This window comes from Tenrec ecaudatus, chromosome 16 (genome assembly GCF_050624435.1).
Source record: "Tenrec ecaudatus isolate mTenEca1 chromosome 16, mTenEca1.hap1, whole genome shotgun sequence".
Lineage (NCBI taxonomy): Eukaryota > Metazoa > Chordata > Mammalia > Afrosoricida > Tenrecidae > Tenrec > Tenrec ecaudatus.
This window is the reverse complement of record NC_134545.1, coordinates 85,707,157-85,729,874: the sequence shown is the minus strand read 5'-3', so window position 1 is coordinate 85,729,874 and position 22,718 is coordinate 85,707,157. Positions and strand designations below refer to the sequence as shown.

At 59.8% G+C, this 22,718-nt stretch overlaps 2 protein-coding genes across 5 annotated transcripts in view; one reads left to right on the top strand and one right to left on the bottom strand.

Annotated features, from left to right (window-relative positions):
* The window catches only part of PDZD7 (PDZ domain containing 7), an 18,956-nt gene extending 5,693 nt beyond the window's left edge, over positions 1-13,263 (top strand). Inside the window, exons 4-16 of the mRNA XM_075535123.1 lie at positions 19-195; positions 466-613; positions 2,110-2,170; positions 2,369-2,779; positions 3,417-3,614; positions 4,851-4,901; positions 5,481-5,656; positions 8,844-8,935; positions 9,047-9,138; positions 9,305-9,376; positions 9,857-10,447; positions 10,731-10,831; positions 11,246-13,263. Coding sequence (XP_075391238.1) covers positions 19-195; positions 466-613; positions 2,110-2,170; positions 2,369-2,779; positions 3,417-3,614; positions 4,851-4,901; positions 5,481-5,656; positions 8,844-8,935; positions 9,047-9,138; positions 9,305-9,376; positions 9,857-10,447; positions 10,731-10,831; positions 11,246-11,482 — 2,407 coding nt within the window. The 3' untranslated portion in view covers positions 11,483-13,263. The remainder of the gene's footprint in view (positions 1-18; positions 196-465; positions 614-2,109; positions 2,171-2,368; positions 2,780-3,416; positions 3,615-4,850; positions 4,902-5,480; positions 5,657-8,843; positions 8,936-9,046; positions 9,139-9,304; positions 9,377-9,856; positions 10,448-10,730; positions 10,832-11,245) is intronic.
* LZTS2 (leucine zipper tumor suppressor 2) lies at positions 12,303-22,718 on the bottom strand. Of its 4 annotated transcripts, none has more exons than XM_075535125.1 (5): positions 22,572-22,718; positions 16,569-17,018; positions 15,281-15,949; positions 14,288-14,545; positions 12,303-13,579 (listed from the first exon to the last, which is right to left on the bottom strand). In XM_075535125.1, the coding sequence occupies exons 2-5, from the start codon at positions 16,974-16,976 to the stop codon at positions 12,896-12,898; spliced, it is 2,019 nt and encodes a 672-aa protein (XP_075391240.1). In that variant the 5' UTR covers positions 16,977-17,018; positions 22,572-22,718; the 3' UTR covers positions 12,303-12,895. The 4 variants fall into 4 exon arrangements, with proteins under 4 accessions (XP_075391240.1, XP_075391242.1, XP_075391239.1 ...); XM_075535127.1 differs by lacking the exon at positions 22,572-22,718 and adding an exon at positions 21,045-21,162; XM_075535124.1 differs by lacking the exon at positions 22,572-22,718 and adding an exon at positions 19,871-20,025.

Genomic DNA, 22,718 nt, shown 5'->3' with positions numbered 1-22,718 from the left:
CCCCTGCTGTTGGCCCAGGGTGGATGTGGTAAACCGGCGGCTGGTCGTGGAGAAGTGCAGCTCCACCCCATCCCACAGCAGCTCTGAGGACGGCGCGCGACGCATTGTCCACCTGTACACGACCTCCGACGACTTCTGTCTGGGCTTCAATATCCGAGGGGGCAAGGAGTTTGGCCTGGGCATCTATGTGTCCAAGTGAGAGCTGGGGGAGGGAGTGAAATGGGAAGCAGAGGAGGGGGGAGGGCTAGTAGCGGCCTGGAGTGGGGCCTGGGGATAGGTCAGCCAGGGAGCTATGGGCCAAATGAAGGTCTAGGTCAAGGGTGGGGCTAGGGAGGGGGCAGAAGTCACCAGGAGGAGGATCAAGGCAACCAACTGGAGCAAGCCTGTGTCCAAGAGACAGGAGTCTGCAAGAGGCGAAGGAAAGGCAAGAGATGGCTGACCAGTCTGATGCCCGTCTGTCCCCAGAGTAGACCATGGTGGCCTGGCCGAAGAGAATGGCATCAAGGTGGGGGACCAGGTCCTGGCGGCCAACGGTGTCAGATTTGATGACATCAGCCACAGCCAGGCCGTGGAGGTGCTGAAGAGCCAGACGCACATCATGCTGACCATCAAGGTGGGCAGGGGTGTGGGGGTCACGGAGAGGTCCACCCATTGCTCTGCATTCTACAAGGACATGTCCGCAGCCAGGGGAGGGAGGGTGGGCATTGTGCTCATTCTTATTTTTGCAGAAGAAACTGAGGCTCAGAGAGACCAAGCCACTCAGGGACCAATGTCTGTTACTCAGCTGCCCAGTGGGTAGGGTCTGGTCCCGGTCCTGCTGCCCAGGTTCCTAGGGTAGTGTGCTCCTTCTGAGGAGAGGGGGAGGCCTTGGGTGGAAGGGAGAAGAATGGGGGGAGCTGTGGCTCTGGGCAGGACTTGGTGGTGGGCACCCTCGACGCTCCAAAGGAGGGCTGTGCTGGGGCTGCAGATTGGATTTCAGGGGCGGCAGCTAGATTCATTATTCATGCAGGTCTCACACTCGCTTGGGGATCAGGTCTTTGTTGCTTTGGCTCCTGGAGGTGGTGATGCCTCACACTCATCCAGTGCCCAGTCCTGGCCCCTGCGCCCCCGGCCTTCTTCCCCCATCACCATCCAGGACCTCCTCTGCAGTCCTCACCCCACCCCACCTCGGTATCCCACCTCCCCCACATCTTGTTTCTCCACTCCCTTTCCCTTCAAAGTATCCCAAACACCCCTCTTCACTCCTGCCCCCCCCACCCCCACCCCAACTCATTCACTCAACAATAGTTGTGAGTACTTACTGTGAGTCGGCCACTAGACTGGGCACGGTAAACTCACTGCCATCAAGTTCATTTTGACTCCTAGCGACCCTTTAGGATTGAGTGGAACTGCCCCTATGCCTTTCTGAGACTGCTATCTCTTTAGAACAGACAGCCTCATTTTTCTTCCTCAGAGGAGCCTGGTGGTTTCGAACTGCTCACCTTGTGGCTAGCAGCCCAACACACAACCCATGACACCATCGAGGCTCCGATACTTGGCATTAAGGCCGCAAGAGTGAAGAGGCCAGACACAGCCTCTGCTACCGAAGGAGACAGCGAGACCCTTGCAGAGGATGCTAGTGCTCCAAGCATAAGGCCATTAGCAAAGAGATGGCAGAGAAATCGAGGAAAGCCGAAGGGGGGCAGTGGGGCGGGGGACCACGGAAGGAGCTAGCCGTAAAATGGAGAAAGACAGAGACTCTGGGAACAGGAGCGTGTGCCCAGCCGCCGAGACGTTCACTAGTACAGTGGCTCACATGACTAGATCAGGCGGTCGGCAAACTTTGGAGATGAAAAAGCCCATCCATCCTGCCCTCACACCAATTAAAAATTTCCCCGAGAGCCCTACAAATTGTTTTACCCACAAATGGAATCGCCATTATCTGAAAAATAGCTTCTTTTTTTTTTTTTTTCAGTTTTCTTCTGAGTCACATGCCTGTACTGGGAGAGCCCCACAGGGTTTGCGGGAGCCACAGGGCGTGGTGACCTTGGGGGACAGAGGCGGCTGAGAGGCTTATTCCTGGCTCTCGCTTGCTGCCCCTGCCCTCCTCTGCCTTTGTGTCCTCCCCAGGAGACTGGCCGCTACCCTGCCTACAAGGAGATGGTTTCGGAATACTGTTGGCTGGACCGATGTAAGTGGCCCAAGGCTCCAAGTTTGCAGGGCAGGAATGGGCCCAGGTTGGTGGGATCTCTGAACGTTTTGACCTTGCCGCTCAGCTAGTCAGGGGCAGATGGCTGAGCAGTGGGTCCTCCAGACCCGGTCTCCCCTGCTTGCGTGCCTGCCAAGCCCAGGGGAGACCCTGAGCCAGCCCTGCCTCCCCTCTCTGCAGTGAGCAATGGGACGCTGCAGCAGCTGTCGCAGGCCTCCGAGAGCAGCTCCAGTGTCTCCTCCTATGCCTCCAGCGTCCCCTTCAGCTCGGCCGAGGGGTCGGGCTCCCTGTCCTCTGACCGCCTGGATGTCTGCCTGGGGCCCGAAGAGCCACCGGGCAGCCAGGGGCCCGGCTGGGGCCGGGCGGACACCGCCATGCAGACGGAGCCCGATATGGGGGGCCGTGTGGAGACCTGGTGCAGCGTAAGGCCCACGGTCATTCTCAGGGACACCGCTATCCGCTCGGAGGGTCCAGCCTCAGCCCGCCGTCTTGACTCTGCCCTCTCCGAGTCCCCGAAGACTGCCCTGCTGCTGGCGCTCAGCCGACCCCGGCCCCCCATCACTCGCTCCCAGAGCCACCTGACCTTGTGGGGTACGTACGTGGGGAACAGATGGCTGCCGGGTGCTCCAGCCCCTGGCCCAACCCCAGCTCCACCCCAACCCTAGGCTACTCTGGGCTCCTTTTCCAACTGGGGCTGGACGCAAACCCACCCTCAGTCTTGGGTTCCTAACCAGTCTGGGTCCCAAACCAGTCCTAATTCAGCCTCTCCACCACAGGCTGCACCCTGCATTGTGTGTGTGTGTGCGCGCGTGCACGCACGCGGGCTTCAAGTAGTCAGCCCTCAATGGAAATGCCCACAGGTAGTAGGAGGGTCAGGAGCCTTGGTGACGTAGTGGTCACTATTGAGCTGCTAACCATACGGTCAAGACCACCAGCTGCTAATTGAGAGAAACACGAGGAGACTTTCTACCTCTGTAGAGTCTGTTTCTGAAACCCGCTCCTGCCCCTTAGAGCTGCTGTGAATCAGTAGCCACTCCATGGCAGGGAGTGAGCAGTGGGCGGGCGTCGGAGATTGGAGGGCCACCCCCCCCACACACACCATGGCTGCAGATCCTGTCTGCCTCCCCTACTCCCCCTTCTGGCTGCCCTTTCCCACACCCCTGTCTGCTGCCCCTCCTTCCTTTCTGCCCACCCCTCCAGCCCCCCGGGTGCTCCCTCGTGTCTGCAGAGGAGAAGAAGCAGCGGAAGAAGGAGAAGTCGGGGTCCCCTGGGGAGAAGGGTGCCTTGCAGAGATCCAAGACGCTGATGAACCTCTTCTTCAAGGGAGGGCGGCAGGGGCGGCCAGCAGGGGACAGGCGCAGAGAAGCTTGGACCCTGGACAGGGGGAGCTTGGCCAAGCCACGTCCTCGCCTGGACATGGACAAAGGTAAATGCTGGTGGGATCAGAGAGGGAGGGCGTAGCTGACGTGGCATCCAGCAGTTCTGAGAAAGGGAGCGGGCTGTGAGGAGAGCTGAAAACCAGGGTACTCTGGGAGTCATGATAGTAGCCCTGCTGGCATAGTGGTTACCCATCGGGATTCTAACCGCAAGGTTAGCAGTTTGAAACCACCAACCACTTGGGGAAAAAAGACAAGATTTTTACTCCTGCAAAGAGTTACCGTTGCGGGGAGTGGGGAGGGAGGGGAAAAAAGAGGACCTGATGCAAAGGGCTTAAGTGGAGAGCAAATGCTTTGAAAATGATGAGAGCAAAGAATGTATAGATGTGCTTTATACAATTGATGTATGTATATGTATGGATTGTGATAAGAGTTGTATGAGCCCCTAATAAAATGTTAAAAAAAAAAAAAAGAGTTACCATTACGTCCTGTCCTATAGGGTCACTATGAGCCACAATCAGCTCCATGGCAATGAGTTTTTCTGTATTGGTGTAATGAGTTATGAGTTGGGCTGTGAATGTAAGATTAGCAGTTCGAATCCACCAGCCTCTCTCAGGTAGAAAGATGGGGCTTTCTGGGCCTAGAAAGCATTACAATCTCAGAAACCCAAAGGTGGTGTCTACTTTGACCCCCAGGTCCTTATGGGTGTAAATCCACCTGATGGCTGTGGTTTTATTCTAGACTTTTCAAAGGGGGGTGTGGGTATTGGGCAGTGGAAACAGAACAAGGAGCTAGTGCTCCCTTTTCTGGGCATTAAATGTCCAGGGGTCTCAAGGTGACGGTCCCATGGGACAGACAAGCTCTTCAAATTATGTCAGGCCAACCTCACCCCTACCCCTCCCCACCCACCCCCCACTACCTCAACACCTCTCTCTCCCCACAGCTCTGCCTTGGCTGGATTCTCCCCCTACCTTTCTGGCCATTCCTCTCTCTTCTTCCAAGGCTCCTCTCTCTCCCTCTGTCTCCTGAAGGTAGGTGCCCCTCTAAGCTCTGTTCCCTAGGGGGTCTTCCCTCCCTTCAACATTTGCTTCCAAATGAAGCCCAAACCACCCTCTCTCTGGAACCACATCCTCTGCCGTGTCCATCACCAGCGACTGAGGTCAGCTGTCTGCAGAAGACTCTCGGGGCCTGTCCTGTGGCCTCCCTGTGCAGCCCGGCCTGAGCTCTCCCAAATGCCACTCTCAGATGAGAGCCAGGGCCTGAGGCTGAGCTTGTTTGTTCCCTAGCAGGGGGAGTCGGCCCTGTGCAGAAGTTTGTCACTTGGAGACTTAGACGGGGTAAGTCACGCATTCCTTCCTCAGGGCCTTGCTTACAGTTGAGCTACAGATGGGAGTGTGTGCTGTGTGGGGGTGGGGGCTTGGGAGTTGGGGGACAGGGTGGGGTAACTCTGGGGTTTGGGGCTAAACTCATTTGGTGGCCAACAAGGGGGTTCAGCAAATGAGCACATATATTGGGACCAGCTGCCAAAAGGATCTTCAATTTACTGGAAATACAGGCTTGAAACAGAAAGATCGGGTTGTAGGGGAGAACGTTGTCGGGGACTAAGGGGCTTGGATTGTATGCCCAAAAGAAAGATTTTGGGGGAGGTGAGGGTGCCTCTGCTTGGACTCCAGTGGGGGACACACTGGTTTCGGGGCCAAGGGCACTGTGCTAAGGCCCTTTAGAGGACAGACTGGTATGGCGGTCTGTTGGGGAGCAGAGAAATTGGGGTTTGTGAGCACTGGTGGGAGACACTGATGGGAAGCATCTGAGCCAGGCTGCTATCGGGGGCCCTCACTGGTCTGTTCCGGGCACTGGAAAGCCCCTCCCTCGTGGGTCCTGCTTGCTTGACTATCCCTTTTGTTGTGGCTCCGTAGACCGGGAGAGGGGCCGGGTCCTGCTCTCTGCCAGGTCTGGGAGCCCCTCCAGCCAGCTCCCCAACATGGATGAGCAGGTGCAGGCCTGGGAGAGCCGAAGGCCCCTAATTCAGGACCTGGCCCGGCGGCTGCTGACAGATGACGAGGTGTTGGCAGTCACTCGTCACTGCTCTCGGGTGAGTTCCCATTCCGCCCCAGCCCCTGGTCACTCTTTAATTCAAGACCCGCAGCCAGCTAGTCTTTCATTTATTCAACTCACTACCTACCCCCTGGCCAGTATCTGGGCCCAGTTGCTGAGAGGCCAGCGGTCAATAAAAGCAAATGCCCCCAGCATCCGAATCCCACCCCCACCCCCCAGCTAAGTCAGTAAGGGGAGGCAGACAACAGACAATAGCTAGAACCTGACACGGGGTGGAAACCAACCATTGGCAACTAACCTCTTCCGGAGTGACAGATGATGGCAAAGGCTCTGAAGGAGGAAGACAGGAGAAACCAAAGCCTTCCACCACAGTGTGGATGGATGGGCGTTAGATTTGAGGGAGTTTGTGGAAGCTTCGGGGAGGGGACAGGCTGCCGGAGCCGTGGCTCTGCCTCGCCTGGGGCTCCGGAGCCTGGTGGTGTCGTGGGTTGCACATTGCTCACCAACCACTCTGAGGAAGAAAGAGGAGGTCTTCTGAGCCTATAAAGCGCTTCCGCCTCCAGCCCTGTATAAGATCCTCGTGTGTGGGGATTGACTGGACCATAGCTGGACACTCTCTCCCGCTGGCTTTCCTGGGGTGGCCACAGGAGCACGGCGAGGGCGAACAGGGGAGTGTCAGGAAACCCTCTGCGGATTCCCCATTGCATGGTGCTTGCTTCACGTGTCTGTGGGGTTGGATGTCAGTTCTCTGGGTTTGTGTTGACATGACGATGATGCGTCTCAGGGTGTGAGCATGCAGGGGTCTGGCTAAAGCTTCTGTGAATCTGCACATGTTGACTAGTCCTGTTTTTTCCATTTTAGGTGGTATGTTTATTATTATTTATTTTAAAAGATCATTTTATTGGGGGCTCGCTCCTACAGCTCTTATCACAATCCATACATCAATTGTATCATATGTTGCCATCATCATTTTCTAAACATTTACTTTCTACTGGAACCTTTGGTATCAGCTCTTTTTTCCCCTCCCTTCCACCCTCGTGACCCCTTGATAAATTCTTTGAACTTTTTTGGATAAATTCTAAATTATTATTATTTTCATATCTTACACCGACCTCTATCTCCCTTCTCCCACGGTTTCTGTTGTTCATCCCGCCAGCGTGCAGCCAGGCAGGAATTGAACTGAACCTTAAGTGGGGCTGTGCCCCACCTCTGGTCAGCCTGCAGTTCCGAGATGTGGCCACAAGGTGGAAGTCTGTGTCTGCTTCCTCCGTTGACGCTTCCTCGGTCTCGCCTCCACTCCGGTGGCCCCACTTAGCCAAACCGGGGACCGCCTCTCACTGTCCCCTTCCGTCACCTGGGAGCTTTACAGACCATCCAAACCGGACCCAAAACACACCCACAGTAAAGCTCACCTAGTGATTTGATGCTTAGTCCTCCACTCTTCTCCAGCTCCCAGCCAGCTCTCCACCGCCACCAGGCCAGACCTTTGAAGTCACCTTTCTGATAACTTTACACATGTAGCCACAGCATGGTCTGCTCATTCCACTAGGAAGCTCCTCCATGTGGTACCCCACCCCCCAGCCCGTGAAACCTGTATGCCAGCGGTTCTCAACCTGTGAGTTGTGACCCCTTTGGAGGTCAAACGACCCTTTTCCAGAAATTGCCCGATTCCTAACAGTAGCAAACAAAATCATTTTATGGTTGGGGGGGGTCATCACCACATGAGAAACTGTAGGAAAGGGTCACGGCCTGACGAAGGTGGAGAACCACTGCTGTATACAATCACTGTCCCTACGGTCACTATGCCTTCTTCCCGCCTCCATGCTGCTCCTTCCAGCTGTCCTGCAATGCCCCACCTCCAGGAGGCCTCTGGGAACTCCACCTTCCACTGAGACACCCTCCCCATTGCTGGGGCTTTGTAGTCCATTGCGGCACGTGCTCATTCTCTTTCGGCTAGATTGAGCCCCTGGGGGTCTGCGACTGGGCCTGCATTGTGCCCCCACTGCCCCGTACAGGGCCGGTGGGACCAAGTTTGTGGCACTGATGGGTGTGCTGTGATACCCGGCTTAGTGCGATGATGCACTCAGGTAGGGTGCTGTTCAGACCTGTGTGTCCCTCTCACTTGATGTGGTTCAGCAAACACAAACCAAACCAAACCGAACTCACTGCCATCGAGTCGATGCCGACTCGCAGCGACCCAGCAGGACAGGGTAGAGCTGTCCCTGTGAGTAGAAGGTAGCCCAGGCGGCCTTTCTCCCCCGGAAGTACAGACGCGGGAGTGACCAGCCCTGCCCGCCCGCATGCTGCGAATGGGAGTGGCTGCCGGTAGAGGGCGCTCTGCGCCCGAGTGCGCGTCTGGACCAGTGTGTGCCTCTGGCCACCAGGGGGCGGGCGGCCGAGGAGGGGCTCCCAGAGTTCAGTTCGCCTGCGCCCGTGGCAGGGGTGGCATCCTGGCAGTGCCAGGCAGCAGGGACTCCATATCCAGGGCACTAACTGGAGAGCCTTGCTACAGAGGCAGCCTGCTCCCGGGTCCCCATCCCAGCCGGAAACCAAGCCTAGTCTGCGACACAGCGCGGAGACGGCCAGGCCCACCTTCGGGTGTTGGTCTCCAATTCCTTCCTTGGGCCTGGGAGGTGAGAGTGGGCGGAGAGTCCATTCCTGCACAGCCCTTTCGGTCCAGAGCAAAACTCAAAACCCAAACTCCTTGCCAGCGAGTGGATTCCGGAGCCTATTCGGTGACAGGGTCGAACTGCCCTCTGCGGTTTCTGAGACTATCAGTCTTTTAGGGGCGTAGACAGCCTCATCCTTCGCCCGTGGAGCAGCTGCTGGGTTTCAACCGCTGACTTTACAGTTAACAGTTCAGCCCAGCCAGTCTCTCCCTCCTCACACTTCCTTAATCTGTGTGGCCTTGGGCCAAGTCCTCTCCTGAGTTTCCTGATCTCTAAAACGGGCCTCATTACTGTGGTTGCAGAGCTAAATGAGAGTATGTGGAGAAATGTTTCCAACAGGGTCTGTCCCAGAGCTAGCACTTACTGTTGGTTTGTCTCTAACAAAGCCTGTGGTTATTACTCCAATCTCCTTAAGATACGGTGTTCTGTGGACAGCCTGGGGGTGGGGAGCTGTCCTAAAGCTGGGTGGGTCTGGGGGGACGGTTCGGTCGGCTCTCACCGAGCTCTGCAAGTCCCCCACGGCCGGCCGTCTGACCTGTGACCCCTCTACTGCAGTATGTGCACGAGGGTGGCGTGGAGGACCTGGTGAGGCCCCTGCTGGCCATTCTGGACAGACCAGAGAAGCTACTGCTGCTGCGGGACATCAGGTGGGGAGGGGCTTTGACAAAGGCTTGCGGGGCAGGGAGGGGCTCCTGGACTGAATCCTTCCCCATCTTCAGAACTGAGCCTCAGCTCAACCCCCGCTTGGCCTCTCCCAGGAGTGTGGTGGCCCCCACAGACCTGGGTCGCTTCGACAGCATGGTGATGCCCGTGGAGCTCGAGGCCTTTGACGCTCTCAAGAGCAGGGCAGGTCAGCAGGTGGGGGGTGGGAGGGTGTAGATTGAGCTCTGCCTCTCCAGGTGAGGGTACTGTTTCCCCATGGGAGAGGGAGACAGAGTTTGCTGGAGACCCTTTAGCTGTGTCCAGTAGGGAGCCTGGTAGGGGCACCCCACCTCTGACCTGTCTCCTCCTACCAGTTCGTCCTCCGGCTTTGCGGCCAGCCCGGCAGGACACCCCACCCAAGCGACATCTCATCACCCCTGTGCCTGGTCAGTCAGAATTCTAGGGTCTGAGGAGGGGGCACACCCTGGGGGGGCGGGGGCGGGTCCATGGGCTTCCTGATCCTGCCAGCTTCTGAGGGAGGGACTTGAAGATCCGCTGCAGGGGAGTTTGGAGCCTCGGGCGTCCCACCCGTGCTGATTTACTGAATCGTTTATAAATCACTCCTTAAATTTCTGAGAAACCATCAGCTGTGCTAATTCACCCCCACCCCTAGACACCTTCAAGTACAACTGTAACTATGTAAAAAAAAGTATTAGAACACTACTTCTGCATGTGGGATTACTATTACAGTGGGAACTGTTTGCCTGCTCTGGTGGCAAAAGGCTTTCAGGAAAAGGCTGCTGTTAGGGATGGGCAAACCCAAGCTGGCTTCCCACAGGCCCTTCCTGGCCAAGGGCTGGAGTCTGGCCGGGTGGGCTGCGCCCAGAGAGATGCCAGGACAGCCTGACCTTGATTCTCCTCCCCAGACAGCCGAGGAGGCTTCTATCTACTGCCTGTGAATGGCTTCGCAGAGGAAGATGAGGGAGAGCTGAGGGAGAGACTAGGGGGCCTCAAGGTCTCCCCAGGTATCTCTGCCTCCCGCCATTCCCACAAAGGGTTCCCCCCTCTGCAAGATGTGCCAGTAGATGCCTTTACCCGTCGAAGCGCCTGTGCACCCCAGCCCCGGCCTCCTCCCGTCGCTCCACGGCCCCCACGGCCTAACTGGCTGCTGACGGAGCCCGAGTCCCTGACCCGAGAGGACGCTAGGCCTATTCCCAGCCAGGGCCCAGCCCAGAGCCGCAGCCGCAGCCGGGGTCGAGGCAAGTCCCCCGGACGAAGACGTTCCCCATCTCCAGCGCCTGTCCCCACCATCAGCACTGCCAATGGGCGCTACCACAAGCCTCGGAAGCCCAGGCCCCCTTTGCCACGACCTCTGGACGGGCAGCCAGCCAAAACAGGGGACAGTCAAGGGACATCTGAGAATGGGACTGGCAGAATCCTAGCCAAGGAGGCAGCCCCAAAGACTTCCAGTGGGGAGCTGAGGACAGTCACTCTGTCCAAGATGAAGCAGTCCTTGGGTGAGTTCAGGCGGCACTGGGGCGGGCAGGGTCACTCAAGTTTGAGTGAGGGTGGTGGGCTTGGTTGTGGGGGTGTACTTAGTGGGTCTAGATGTCAGAAAGCACCCCTGGGGTGTTAGGGTAAATCGGGGGTATAGATTTGTTTGGAGTGAATTGAGGTTGCAGTAGCAACAAAATGGGGGGTGGGGTGGAGGGAGGTTTGATGCCCTGCCTTGAGTTTCTACCAGGAACCCTGAGTTTTGGGGTGCGTCTGCCTGCTCACCCAGACTCCCTCCCTCACTAGGCATCAGCATTTCTGGGGGCATTGAGTCCAAGGTGCAGCCCATGGTCAAGGTAGAAAAGATCTTCCCCGGGGGAGCTGCCTTCCTCAGTGGGGCCCTTGAGGTAAGTGACCAGTGCCTGGCTTACCCACCAGTTGAGAGCAGGGGGTGGGGGCTGGGACAAAGGCCTCTTCCTGCCAGACCTGTTGAGACCAGGCTGTGGGAGGAGGTTTAGGGCCAGGGGTCAGGCATGCAAGATGAGCTGGCCTAAGGGAAAAAAATCTGTCCCCTCTTGCCAGGCTAAGCCCGAGGGCAGCCCATCCAGTTCCACCCCCAAGCCTCAAGGGACAAAGGTTTATTGTCTGTGCCCCACCCTGCCCCCAATGGTTCCAGGCACACAAGTCCCATTGTCCATCCCTCTGCTCAGATGGGGGAGGAGTGGCCTAGCTGCTAGAGGTGAAAGGACTCTGCCTCTATGTCGGGTGGTGGAGTGAGCCTGACCTGAGGGTGGGCTGTGATTCTTCCACCCCCGTCCCAGGCCGGCTTTGAGCTTGTGGCAGTGGATGGAGAGAGCCTGCAGCAGGTGACCCACCAGCGGGCGGTGGACACCATCCGCCGGGCCTATCGAAACAAGGCTCGGGAACCCATGGAGCTTGTGGTCAGGGTCCCTGGGCCCGCACCACCTCCAAGACCCTCTGATTTGTCAGCCCTCCTCGCCGCAGACCAGCATCTTCCTGTTGACCCACCCCCTGACCATACTGATCCCCTACACTAGTCCATAACCCCCTGCAGGCCCATTCATTGACCTAGACCACGCCCACTTGTGTCCAGGAGATGCCTTCTGCAGACTGACCTCCAAGCCCATCCATCCCCTCTTCAGCCCTCCAGACTTGATGCAAAAATACCAACCAGACTTCCTACTCATGCCCACAGCCCATTGGCCTCCAGAGCAGCACTTCTCAACCTTCCTCATGCAGTGACCTGTTCACAGTTCATGTGGTGGTGACCCCAACCATAAAAATTTTTGTTGCTACTTCATCACTGTCATTTTGCTACTGTTACAAGTTGGCAAGCCCTGTGGAGTCGCGACCCACAGGTTGACAACCGCTGCTCTAGAAGCTTCCTGCTGTCTCCTGGACCTGGCCCCTGCTCAGGACCCCTACACCCTCAACTCCATACTAATAGCCTGGTCTTCCTACTTCCCCCTCTTCCCACGAGTGCCCAAGGCACTGCCTTTTCCGGAGAAGCTTGGTTCCTAAGTATGAGGTGCTGCTGGCCAACTGTGCTCAGCACCCCACCTCCCACCTCAAGAGGGTCCAGACACCCAAATCTGAAGCCTGGGGTTGGAAGCACTTTCTCATGATGCCCCATGTGGTCCCTGTAAGCCTGGAGGCACTGTTAGGGAGGCACCAGAGCACCCACGCCCAGGCCGTGGAAAGGGCAGGATGGCTATTACTTGCCTTGGAGCCGAGTTCATCTCCTGTGGTGGTCCTCTAGGGTCTTACGATTTTCTACTGGACTTCCTCTCTTCCCAAAGGACTCTGAGGGTCCGGGGAAGGAAGGTAAACGAGTCCCTACGATCTTCATCCAGCACGTTTTTTAAAAACAAAACAAATTTTTAATTTTTCCCGCTTTGGGTTTGTACAAGAAATTTACAGTGTGAAAAATATACAAGTGAAAGCGAGGCCATCAACTAGGTGTTGGGAAAGGGTCGCTTGGTCACAAATAAACAAGACATTTCTGAGTTCTTCCTTTGGTCTGACTACAGCCCCCTCTCCCCACGAGGGGCTGCAGAGCGGAAACCCTGGGGAGCGGACCCCAGGGCCAGCCCTGAGCCCCAACATGGACAGGGTGAGGGCAGGCACATCTGGGGCAGCTGGCACCATCTGGCTGTCTCTGGCGTTGGGGTGGGGAAGCGCGTGGTGGTGATGAGGGGGTCCCTCTGTCCTTGTGGCTCCCGGGTAGGCTGGGGTGAGCTGGTGAGCGTCTGGGGGTGGCAGGCTGGCGGAGTGGCATGGGTAATAGGGAGTGTAACAGGTGGAGTGGGTAGGGAACCTCCGGGTGACAGGACACATGGGGACATCCAGGGGTTGGTCTTGCTCCTCCAGGCCTCAGGGCCACCTGGGGTGGAGTGGATGTGAGGTGGCGCCCCGTCAGCAGGACACCCTGAAGAGCTGCTGAGGTGGCCCTAGATCTCCGTGGCGGTGATTTCCTCCAGGCAGATACAGGGGGCCGGCTCGGCCAGGCCCAGGTCGGCCAGCTCCCGGGCCTCCAGCTCCAGGCTGAGCTGCTGGAGCTCCTGCTCCAGCTGCCGGTTTCGCCGATACATCTGGATGTAGTTGTGCTGTAGCTGCTTCTGGTAGCGGATCACCTGCTCCTTCTCGGCCTGCCAGGCCTGCCGCTCCCCCTCGAAGCTGTCCCGCTGCTCATCCCCTCGCCGGCGCTCCTGCTGCAGCTCGGACCGCAGCCGCTCCACCTGGGCACGCAGGCTGCCCCCCACCCCAGCAGCTGCCCGCTGCGCTTTGGCCTCGTCGCTCTCTGCCAGGAGGAAGGGGTCAGCGGTGGTAGGAGCCACAGGAGGCTCCCGGAGTCCAGCCATCTCAGCATCCAGCTGCCCTGCTTTCTCCCGCAGCCGTTCTGCCTCTTGGCGGTGCCGCTGCAGCTCCTGGGAGCAGGCCTCCAGCTCCAGCTCCCTGGCCCGGGCTGCCTCCTGGAGGCCCCGTGCCCGGCCCTCACTGACCCGCAGCGCAGCCCGGGTCTCCCGCAGTGCCACCCGCAGGGCCACCAGCTCACTGCCCTTCTGCACCAGCTCTGCCTGGGACTCCTTCAGCTGCTGCTTCAGCAGGGAGATCTCGCCTGACTTCTGGCACACCTGTGGGGGAATGGAGCCAGTGGTCAGGCAGGGTAGGGAGAAGGGCTTGCCCCAGGGGTCAGGTCCTGAGCATTGTGTGGCAACTGGGGGAGAGGAGGGCCAACTGCTCCAGCCATTTTACAGATGCAGACACCGAGGCACGAGTGATGCTACAGCCCTTACAAGGCTAAAGTGGCAGACAGACCCACATCCTGTCTGTCATGCTGGTCGTCACACCATCACCAAACATGGTAGAAGTACTGCCTGCGGCGGTGTGTGTGTGTGTGCTAGGGTGGAGGGTGAGGGCCGGCTACTGCACGTGAGCAGCACTGGAGGGCCGCGTCCAGCCAGGTTGGCAGGAGGTACAGTGTAGTTCTTGGTTCAGAGATTGGCCTCGATTCTAATCTCAGCCCAGGCACTCTGAGGCAGGCGTCTGCCCTCCACCCTTTCTGGGCCTCAGCTTCCTCTATGAAAACGATGCTTCTGGGTGGTAGTAAGGGTTACATGAATCCATCAAAGTGACATGCTAAGGACAGCGCTCGGCACATCGCAAGCAGCACATTCTTGCCCTGCCTGGAAGGAAGGTGGCTGGGACAGAAAGCTAGGCACGAGGAGGTGCCCACTGAAAAGGGGCACCCAGCGAGAGGAAGGGGGTCCTTCTGCAGTGGCAGGTCAAGGGAGGGTGTGCTTGAGTGCCCTGCTCCCCTCTCCTCCTGGGCTGGCCCCCACCTCCCACTTGGTCTCCTCCAGCCGGGGTCCCATCTCCCGCTGCTCCCGCTCGAAGGTGGCGCAGCGCCGCTCCAGCTGCTCGCGCTCCTGCAGCAGCTGCGCAAAGTCATCCTGCAGCTGCCGCTTCTCCTGCTGCAGCTGGAAGACCTGCAGCTGCAGCAGCTGCTGGGCCCGCTGCACCCGCTGCGCCTGCGCTGCACAGTCCTCTCGCAGTGGCTCCCGCTCCCGCTGCCAGTGCCGCTGCCGGTCCTCGTACACCTGTGGGCCAGAAGGCAGCTCTGGGTCCTGCTCAGCTCCCACACCTTGAGCCGGTCTGCCCCAACCCCGTGCCCTGCTCACTTGCTGCCTGCTCTGGTGGGCCCCTGGTCTGGGCTCGGGGAGGGAGGAGCCACCATAACAGAAACAGCAGCTACCTTCTTTGAGAACAGTAACCCAAACCCACCGCCTTCCAGTCGACACGGGCTCACAGTGACCCTGGACGGGTTTCCGAGGCTGGAGGCCTTTACGAGGGCAGCCAGCCCCATCTTTCTCCCACGGCGCAGCTGGTGGGTTTGAACGCTGACCTGGTGACTAGCAGCCCAGTCCTTAACCCACCACACCTCTAGGGTGCTTGTGACAACAGAGTGGCAGTCACACAAGCAGGGACTTAGGATAGCACGTCTGGGGTGGCAGGCGTTCGGTTCAGTCCTTTATCCCCTTTGCTTTATTTAATCTCCACACTAGGGCTGAGGCCAGAAGCCCTGCGATTCAGAGGCAGCACCCGAGGTGCTGTAAGGCTGACCCTTGCTCCAGCCCAACAGTGAACTTTTAAGGGAGTTGGGTTGAAATCCTCACCACCTGACTCATCATTTTACAGGTACTGCCAAACAGCTGGGGTAGGGGTGGGGCCACAACAACAACCGCTCCACCCCACCCCACCATCGCCAGTAGAAACGCTCCTTGGGTGCCTGGCTCCCACCCCCTACCTCCACCAACGCCGGCCACGGACCACACCTGGCACCCGGTGGACTCGTTCACGTCCAGGCTGTCCCGCAGCTGCTGCAGCTCAGCTTCCCGGTGGTCACGTAGCTTCCCTTCCAAGACACAGTGTAGGAGGGCCTCGTCCGAGGGGGGTGGAGGGGGTGGGGGGGGCGGGGAGCGCTCCCCACAGGAACTGTTGTCGGGGGAGGCCCGGGGCCCACTACTTAGGAGGCCCCCAGCCCCGCGGCCACCCAGGGAGCCTGTGCTTTTGCTGGAAGAGGAGCGGCCACTGTCCGAATGGGAGGGCCCAGTTGGGGCCCCTCGGGGTGGCCCAGGCAGTGGCCCCCGCCCTTGGCCGTGGGAGGGCAGGTGTCCACCGGGAGAGTTGGTGGTCGGCTCGGTGCCCCCCGTGCTGTAGGTAGGCAGGCTGGACAGTGAGTTTCGGCCAGAGTCGGAGAGTGTCCCAGATGGACAACCGCTAGCCCAGCCACTCAGTGCCAGGGGCTTATCGGCAGCCGAGGAGGAGGAAGAGGAGGAAGAGGAGGAGGAGGCAGGCCCCCCAAACAGCTGTGTTAAGCTGCCCTGGCTCCCGGACAGCCCTGAGGCCCGGGGACCCAGGAAGCTAGGTAGGGAAGGTGCCCCACGAGGTTTGGGCAGCACTGGCTTGAAGGCTGTTGGGCGGATCAGGATTTTCTCCATGTTCTGAAAGGAGGGGACCAGGTGACACAGGGTGAGCTGCCCCATCTTTCCAAGCCCCCATCACAGTCCCTGGCTTCCCACCAGGAGTCCCAATCCCACACATTAGCAGCAACCGCTACCACCAGCTGTGGGCCCAAGGAGTGTCAGCTTTGTGCCAAGTAATTCTAAAAGGCTCATCCCTAATCGCTACAGTAGCCGCTCAAGCCAGATCCTGTCCCTGTCCCACTATCCCAGGTAGGGGAAGGGAGGCTCAGCAAGACGAAATGCCTCTCCCTGAGCCAAAGGCACGGCTGCGGCAGGAGGACTTGAAGAGCAAACACTTTTTAAAAGGATGTGCCACGTGGCAAGCTCTAGTCCAAGTGTTTTCCACACAGTCTGTAATGGTCAGAACCACTCTTTCTCGGGCTGACCGATGACCTCCAATGCCCAGACCCCCCTGGGGAGACCCAGAGAGGGACATGAGTTTGCTGAGGTCCCACAGTCACATGAAGCAGAGCTCAGGTTAGAACCTGGGTCTGGTGAATCCGGAGCCCATGCTGTCCTCTGAACAGCCTTCCCATTATAGCTTCCCTGGGAGGTCTCCGCACGCCACCCAGACCCCACAGAAAAGGCTGGTCCTCACCTTCTCCAGCTTCCCAGAAACGGGAATGAGCTTTGGTGGGGGGCCGCGGAGGTGGCCGTTTTGTGCCCGCTGCTCTCGGGCATCCTCCACATCACTGTTGGGACTGGGAGGGGACTCTGTCCGGAAGTCTTCATTGATGTAGGTGAAGGTGGCAGCAGGGACGGTTTTCCTGGGGGGCACAACTGGGCAGAGTGGCTCCTGTGCCCCATAGCCACCCCGCAGCAGACCGTCTTGTTGGCGGAAGAAGGTGGGCCCGGGGGGGCCGTGGTGGCGAGGGGGAGCTGGGCCCCCTGGGCAGGGCCGGCCGGAGATGAGGCTGCTCACGCTGCCCATGGCTGGAGCGTGGGGGGCAGTGGTGGCCTCAGGGGTGGCCTCCAGTGCCACCGGCATGGTCTGCACAATCGCCATGACAGTGGGGGCTCAGGCCGGGCCAGGGGCCTCCAGGGCAACCTGTGGACAGAGGCATGACATTGGATCTGCCCTCCATACACCTGGAGCTCGACTCCCCAAGCCCCCAACTCCCCTTCAAAGCAAGTATGTGCACCTCCCTAGGCTGGGCCGCAGATCACCAACTCTGGTCTGGACAGGGCTGAGCACTGAGTCTAATGGGCAGAGACAGTGCCGGGGCAGGAGGGCTCACGTGGCTGAAGGGGCCCCCCCACCCCAGCAGCCAAGGCCCAGGTCAAGGCCTGAGCCCAATCCTGTGTCACCCATAGAGGCCAGGACTTGGGTTGGTCCCTAGGACAGGTGGCCTCATTACAGGGCACTTTGGACAGAAACCACCTCAGGGACGCCATCAGCAACTCAGATGGTAATTAGGGAACAAAGAGCTAAGGCCAGGCAGTGCTCAGGCTCCCCCAGCGGGGCCTCAGTTTCTCCCAGACAGAGAGGCGGCCAGGGTAGAGCCTGCTAAACCAGAAACCCCGGCCCTTTTAGGGAGCTCACAGGTACCCTCTGGGGTCTCCTGCCTCCCAGAGGTGGATACAGTCACACACTTGTTTCCATGACAACTCCCAGCCTCCCCAGTGCCCATCTATCAGGAGCCTCCACCACCCTGCCCTACTGCCAACCTCTAAGAAACGGCCTGTTCCAGCTAGTACCCCAAAGGAACCCCTCTAGGATGAAGGGGCAGCCCCTCCTTGAGTCAAGCTTTCCAAACCAAAGGTCTCACCCTCACCTCTGGCAGCTGCTCCTACATGACATGTCCCCGAGTCCAGAGAAAAGGGCTCCACCTACCCAGGCCCCGCTCCTTCCTGGAAGACAACAGTAGGCCTCCACCCAGAACTGCCCCCTCAGCTCGGAAGCCGTTGACCAGAACCCAGGCATCTGCTGGAGTCGTCAGAGGTGGACAGAGTGCTGAGGGGCGCCTGTGTGCACAGCCTGGCCCCAGATTCAGTCCGGCGCAGAGACCTTACAGGACAGAGCAGGGCTGCCCTAGAGTTTCAAGGGTGTCATCTTTACAGAAGCAAATCGCCACAGCTTTCTCTCAAGGAGCCGCTGGTGGACTCAAACTGCTGACCTTTTGGTTACCGGCTGAACCCTTAACCGCTGTGCCGCCAGAGCGCCTTGCCTACAAGCACATGTAAACCCCACAGCTGTCAAGTTCACTTGACCTCACAGTGACCCTATAAGGCAGAGTGGAACTCCCCTGAGTTTCCAAGACTAGAAAGCTTTACCAGAAGAGACAGCCTCATTTTTCTCCTACAGAGCAGCTGGTGGGCTCGTACTACTAAGTTTTCAGTTTAATGTCTAAGGTTCCTTGACTGTACAGATAAGGCCAAACTCACTACCCTTAAGTTGATTCCAACGCATAGCAACTCTAGAAGGTTTCTGAAGCTATACTCTGCACAGGATACCCTCATCTTCCTCCCTCAGAGGGCCGGGGTGGTTTGAGCCGCTGACTTTGGGATTAGCAGGTTCTTGTTTACCCAACTGTGCCCTAGGAAGAGGAACATCAGGACCGTGGACCGTGTGCCAACAGGAGTGTATCTCAACAGAGGGCAACAGTGAACAGGGGTGACCACAATAAAAACATAGCTATAGATGAGTGAATAATACAAGGGGGCATCACCAGGCTCACGGGAAGCTTTCATTCTCTTTCCATTCCACACTGCCACACACTTGTGGAAGCCCCTTCGTATGAGTGGCCTGAGAACTGTTTGGACAGATGTCTCAGTACATTCATGGGCATGAATGTCTGTGTGTGTGTTGAGTTAATAGGATGAGCAGTGGGTTGTGAATAGCAGGTGTGTTCAGAGGGCTGTATGTGCGCGTGAGTCTGAGGGGGGCAGGGTGGGCGCTGTTTTTTTTGCCCCCCACTGGAGTGGAGGGTGACAGGAGACTCAGATCCCCATCTACCATTAGGCCCACCCCACTCCTCCACAAGAAGGTGTCCAGATGGTGGGGTGAAGAGCTGGGGTACAGGGTGAGCAGAGCTCACAAAGAAATGGCGGGCCCTTTTGTGAGGCCCTGGGCTCAGAGCACCCCACTAGTCCAGGCCCTGAGCAAGGAGAGCAGCGCCCCTTGTCCGTCTCAATTATTTTGGGGGGCAACGGAGGGAGGGGGGCCGGAATGGTACTTCTGGCGACATTTCCGAGAACATGAGCACTGTAGGGAAGAGGTATGCTCGAAGAAAGAAAGGCAGGGATCCCCAAGGCAGGAGACAAAGGCTCGGAGAGGCCCAGAGGCTCAGGCTGGGCCCACCAGGCGAGGAGCAGCGAGCCCCGGGACAAAGCTGGGTCCCCAGAGCCAGCTGCCCAGGGAGCTGGAGCCAGCCGTCTGCAACCAGGCCGCTGGCGGCGGGGCGCCCGCTCGGGGAGCCGGCCAGGAGGGGCGAGCGGAGGCTCCATTTTGAGAAATGCGTTTGTGGCTGTGGAAGAGGGAACCCCTCGCCCTCCCAGTGCTCCCTGGGAAATCTCGGTGGTACGGGGAGCCCCGCTGCGCGGGCTGGGGGCTGGCTGGGGGTGGGGGAAGTGCTGAGCGGGAGCCAGAGGGAGGGTATGGCCACCGTCCAGGACTCAGTCTGGGGGGGCTGAAGAGTTGGGGAAAGTCTCCCGGCCCCGGCCCAAACTCCAGGGACCCGTGAAGCGGGATCCAGTCAGGAATCACGAGTTCTCCTTCCGCGACCGGAAGCTGAGCGCCTGCAACCCACCCGCCCGAGTCCAGAAAAGAGCACCCCTCCCCCGCTTCCAGAAAGTGGGGGCTGCTGTGGAATGCTGCCTCCCCCCCCCGCACGGGCCCTCCGGGGCGGCCGGCTGAAGTTCGGGGCGCCCCGCGTCGCCTCCCTGTTGCGACCCCCTCACCTCCACGGCGCCGCTCCATGCTCAGCCCCGGGCCGCCCCCAGCCCGCGCTCCACAGGCGCGCCGCCCGGCTCCAGCTCGCGCGCCGCCACTCGGAGCGGCCGGCCCCGCCTCCACGGCGCCCCCCGGCCCAGCCCGGCCCGGCCCGGCCCGCGTGGGAGGGGCGGCGCGGCGCGGGGCGGGGAGGGGTCCGAGGGCGGCCCCGCCCCCGGGGCGCGGGCCCACGCAGCCCCCTTTCACGTCACTCGAGTCCGGCGGGGCGTACACTGGGGGCTACACGGCGGGGAACCGGCCTTCCTCCCTCCGAGGCCGAGTGTCGGCGGGCTCGGTGACCAGGACCCGAGGGCGGCGGCCACCTTTCGCCCCTCCAGCCCGGCTCTGGGGCCGGCGGCAGCTGGTCATTGTTTGAGCACAAAGGGCCCGGCGAGGCGGCGGCCGCCCCTCCCCCCCACTTCTCCAGTCGGAGCTGACCCTCCAGACCCTCGCGTTTCGGGGTCCAGGAAGGGAGGCCCAGGGTCAGCCGTCGCTGTCCCTTCCCAGGTCTGCCTGGGTCCTCTATGCCCCAGATCGAGTCTGGGGGCGACCCTCGGCCGGCGCCGGCTCCCCCCCCCGCCCCCCAGCAGGTCGAGGGCGGTCGGCGCGGCACGCTCACACTTTGGGAGGCGGCGCCACCTGGCGGCGCGTTCGGAGAATAAGCCCAGCTCCGGACCAGCCGGCCACCCGCCGCCTCGCCCCCACCAGGGGAGCCCCGACTTCACTCAGGGGCTCTGTACTTTTTCTCCCCTGAGCCTACGCCTGTCCCTGGCAAGGCTCCGTAGTCTCCATCCCTCTTTCGGAACAATTTGCTAAAATGCTCGGGAAAAGGTGGCCCCTGGCCTTCCAACAATCCCTGGTCCAAACCTACACCAGCCTCCCAGATCTCAGGCTCCCAAAAAGACTGCTTAACACCCACGTGGTCTTTCCCACGTTGTGTCACATAACCACAGTCACACAGCTTTAGCCATCACACAGGCCCATGACCTCGCAGGCCAACTAACGCACAGGGGCACACGCTTGGCTTTGCACGCTCTTCCACACCCCAGTCGAATGTTGAATCCCCCCAGTCTCCTAACCCTCGCTGTTCACACATTGGCGGACTTATTCACAGTTGCTCACGAGACGACGTCTTCCACATACACGCTGTATTTCGCGAGCGTCGTCTTCCACACAGTCCGTTCCTGTAGGGGTCTCTATGACCCAGGTTGGGTCAGCTGATGCTGGCACCCTGGGCAAGGAATCGCCTCCCTGCCCCCTGGGCCAAGGCCTGCAGAGCTGGACTCCGCCCCAGGAAGGAGTATACCCCCCTTCCAGGCCACAGCCCTGGCCAGCTCTCAGCTCTATTTTTAGCTCGATGGAAAGGGTTGTTTTTCTTTCTTTTTCCCTGGAAAGGGAAAACACAGCCCAGCCACCCTGAGGCGCATCCCAGATCTCCAGCCTCACAAGTACAGACCGAGACCCTCTCCTCCGCAGAGCCCCCTCCTCTGGCCTTGTCCTGCTCGCAGCCTCCAGGGACACCAAGAACTTCCTCCCCTTGCCGGCAGCCTGCCCAGAAGCTCGGGCAGCAGCTGGGCTCAGCGTGTGTGTGAGGGGGGGGAGGGGAGGGCGGCAGAGGGTCAGGGCCGCTGGCCACCACCCTGGGGAAGCTCCTCCACTTGTCTACACCAGGGGGTAGGCTCACTCGGTATGAAGGGGTGTTTACACCGATGTACTCCTTTGGCGGCGCGGCGGCGGGGTGTGGGGGGGCTCCCACTCTTGCATGGGTGGACTTCCCTTTCCTCTATTGAGGGGAGGAATGCCCACTCCTGCCTAGGGGTCTCTGGTGGTCCGAAGGTGATCTAGGGAACACTCAGGAAGCCCAAGCTGCTCCCTGGTCTAGGACTAGAGGTGGTCCGGGACAGAGGACCACGCCGCCAAGAAGAGCCCCCTTCTCATGCCTGCAAGTGTGGGGACACCACGAATGGGTTCGAGGGAGGCAAGGCGAGGAGCCCAGGCAATCCCACCCCAGCCCTGAATCTCCAGTCCTGCGCTACCCTGGCTCTAGGAGGCGTTGTGCCCCCCATTTCTAGGGGAGGGTTCAATCACCGCTCAAGGCTGAAGACGTAGAATGGAAAACAGCCCGCCGAGGAAACGTGGACCCTCGCCCGGCCTGGGGAAGGGGGCTGTCTCCGCGTGTGGCTGGAGTCAGAGCACAGCCGCTCGCGACGGTGCGATCACGTGCTCGGCGCCTGTTTACGTGGTCTCAGTCTTCACCTGCAAGCGGCCGGCAAGCAGGAGCCTCCGGACCCGCAGGTCACGGGACGCCCCCTGGCCCCACCCCCGCCACAGCCGAGTGTCCTGCCCACAGGCGGAGGGGGGCGGGCGGGGGAGAGACCCGGCCGGTGGCCCTGCCCCTGTGTCTGCAAGGGGAACCCCCTGGGCACCGCCTTTCCTGAATGCACGTGTGTTCGGGTCCCAAGTACGTGCGTGGATCCGGAGGCTCGCGTGTGGGCCCGTTGGCGCGAGTTTCCGTGTCCCTTCCCGTGCCGACTATTTAATGCGCCCTACGGAGTGGGGACCCGCCCATCATACCCCAACTCCTAGTTTCCCGGGGCTGGGAAAGTTCGCTCCGGAGCAGAGATGTGCTGGAGGCTGGCGTTCTTACCCCTCCGCGGCCCCACCACTCACCAAACCACCTGCCCCGCCGCTCTAGCTCCGGCCGGCTCCTGCTCCGGCGCGGCCACCTACGCGCCGCCGCACATCTGCCGGCTCCTAAGCCCGCTCCGGGCTCCGGGATCCGGGCTCCCGGCGCCCGCCTGGCCCGGTCTGTAGAGC

Coding starts and splice junctions, on each gene's coding strand:
- LZTS2 (XM_075535125.1), bottom strand. CDS start 16,976: ATGGCGATTGTGCAGACCATGCCGGTGGCACTGGAGGCCACCCCTGAG. Junction 15,950..16,568: donor TTTCTGGGAAGCTGGAGAAG/GTGAGGACCAGC, acceptor CCCTCCTTTCAG/AACATGGAGAAAATCCTGAT. Junction 13,580..14,287: donor TGGAGGAGACCAAGTGGGAG/GTGGGGGCCAGC, acceptor ATTCCCCCACAG/GTGTGCCAGAAGTCAGGCGA.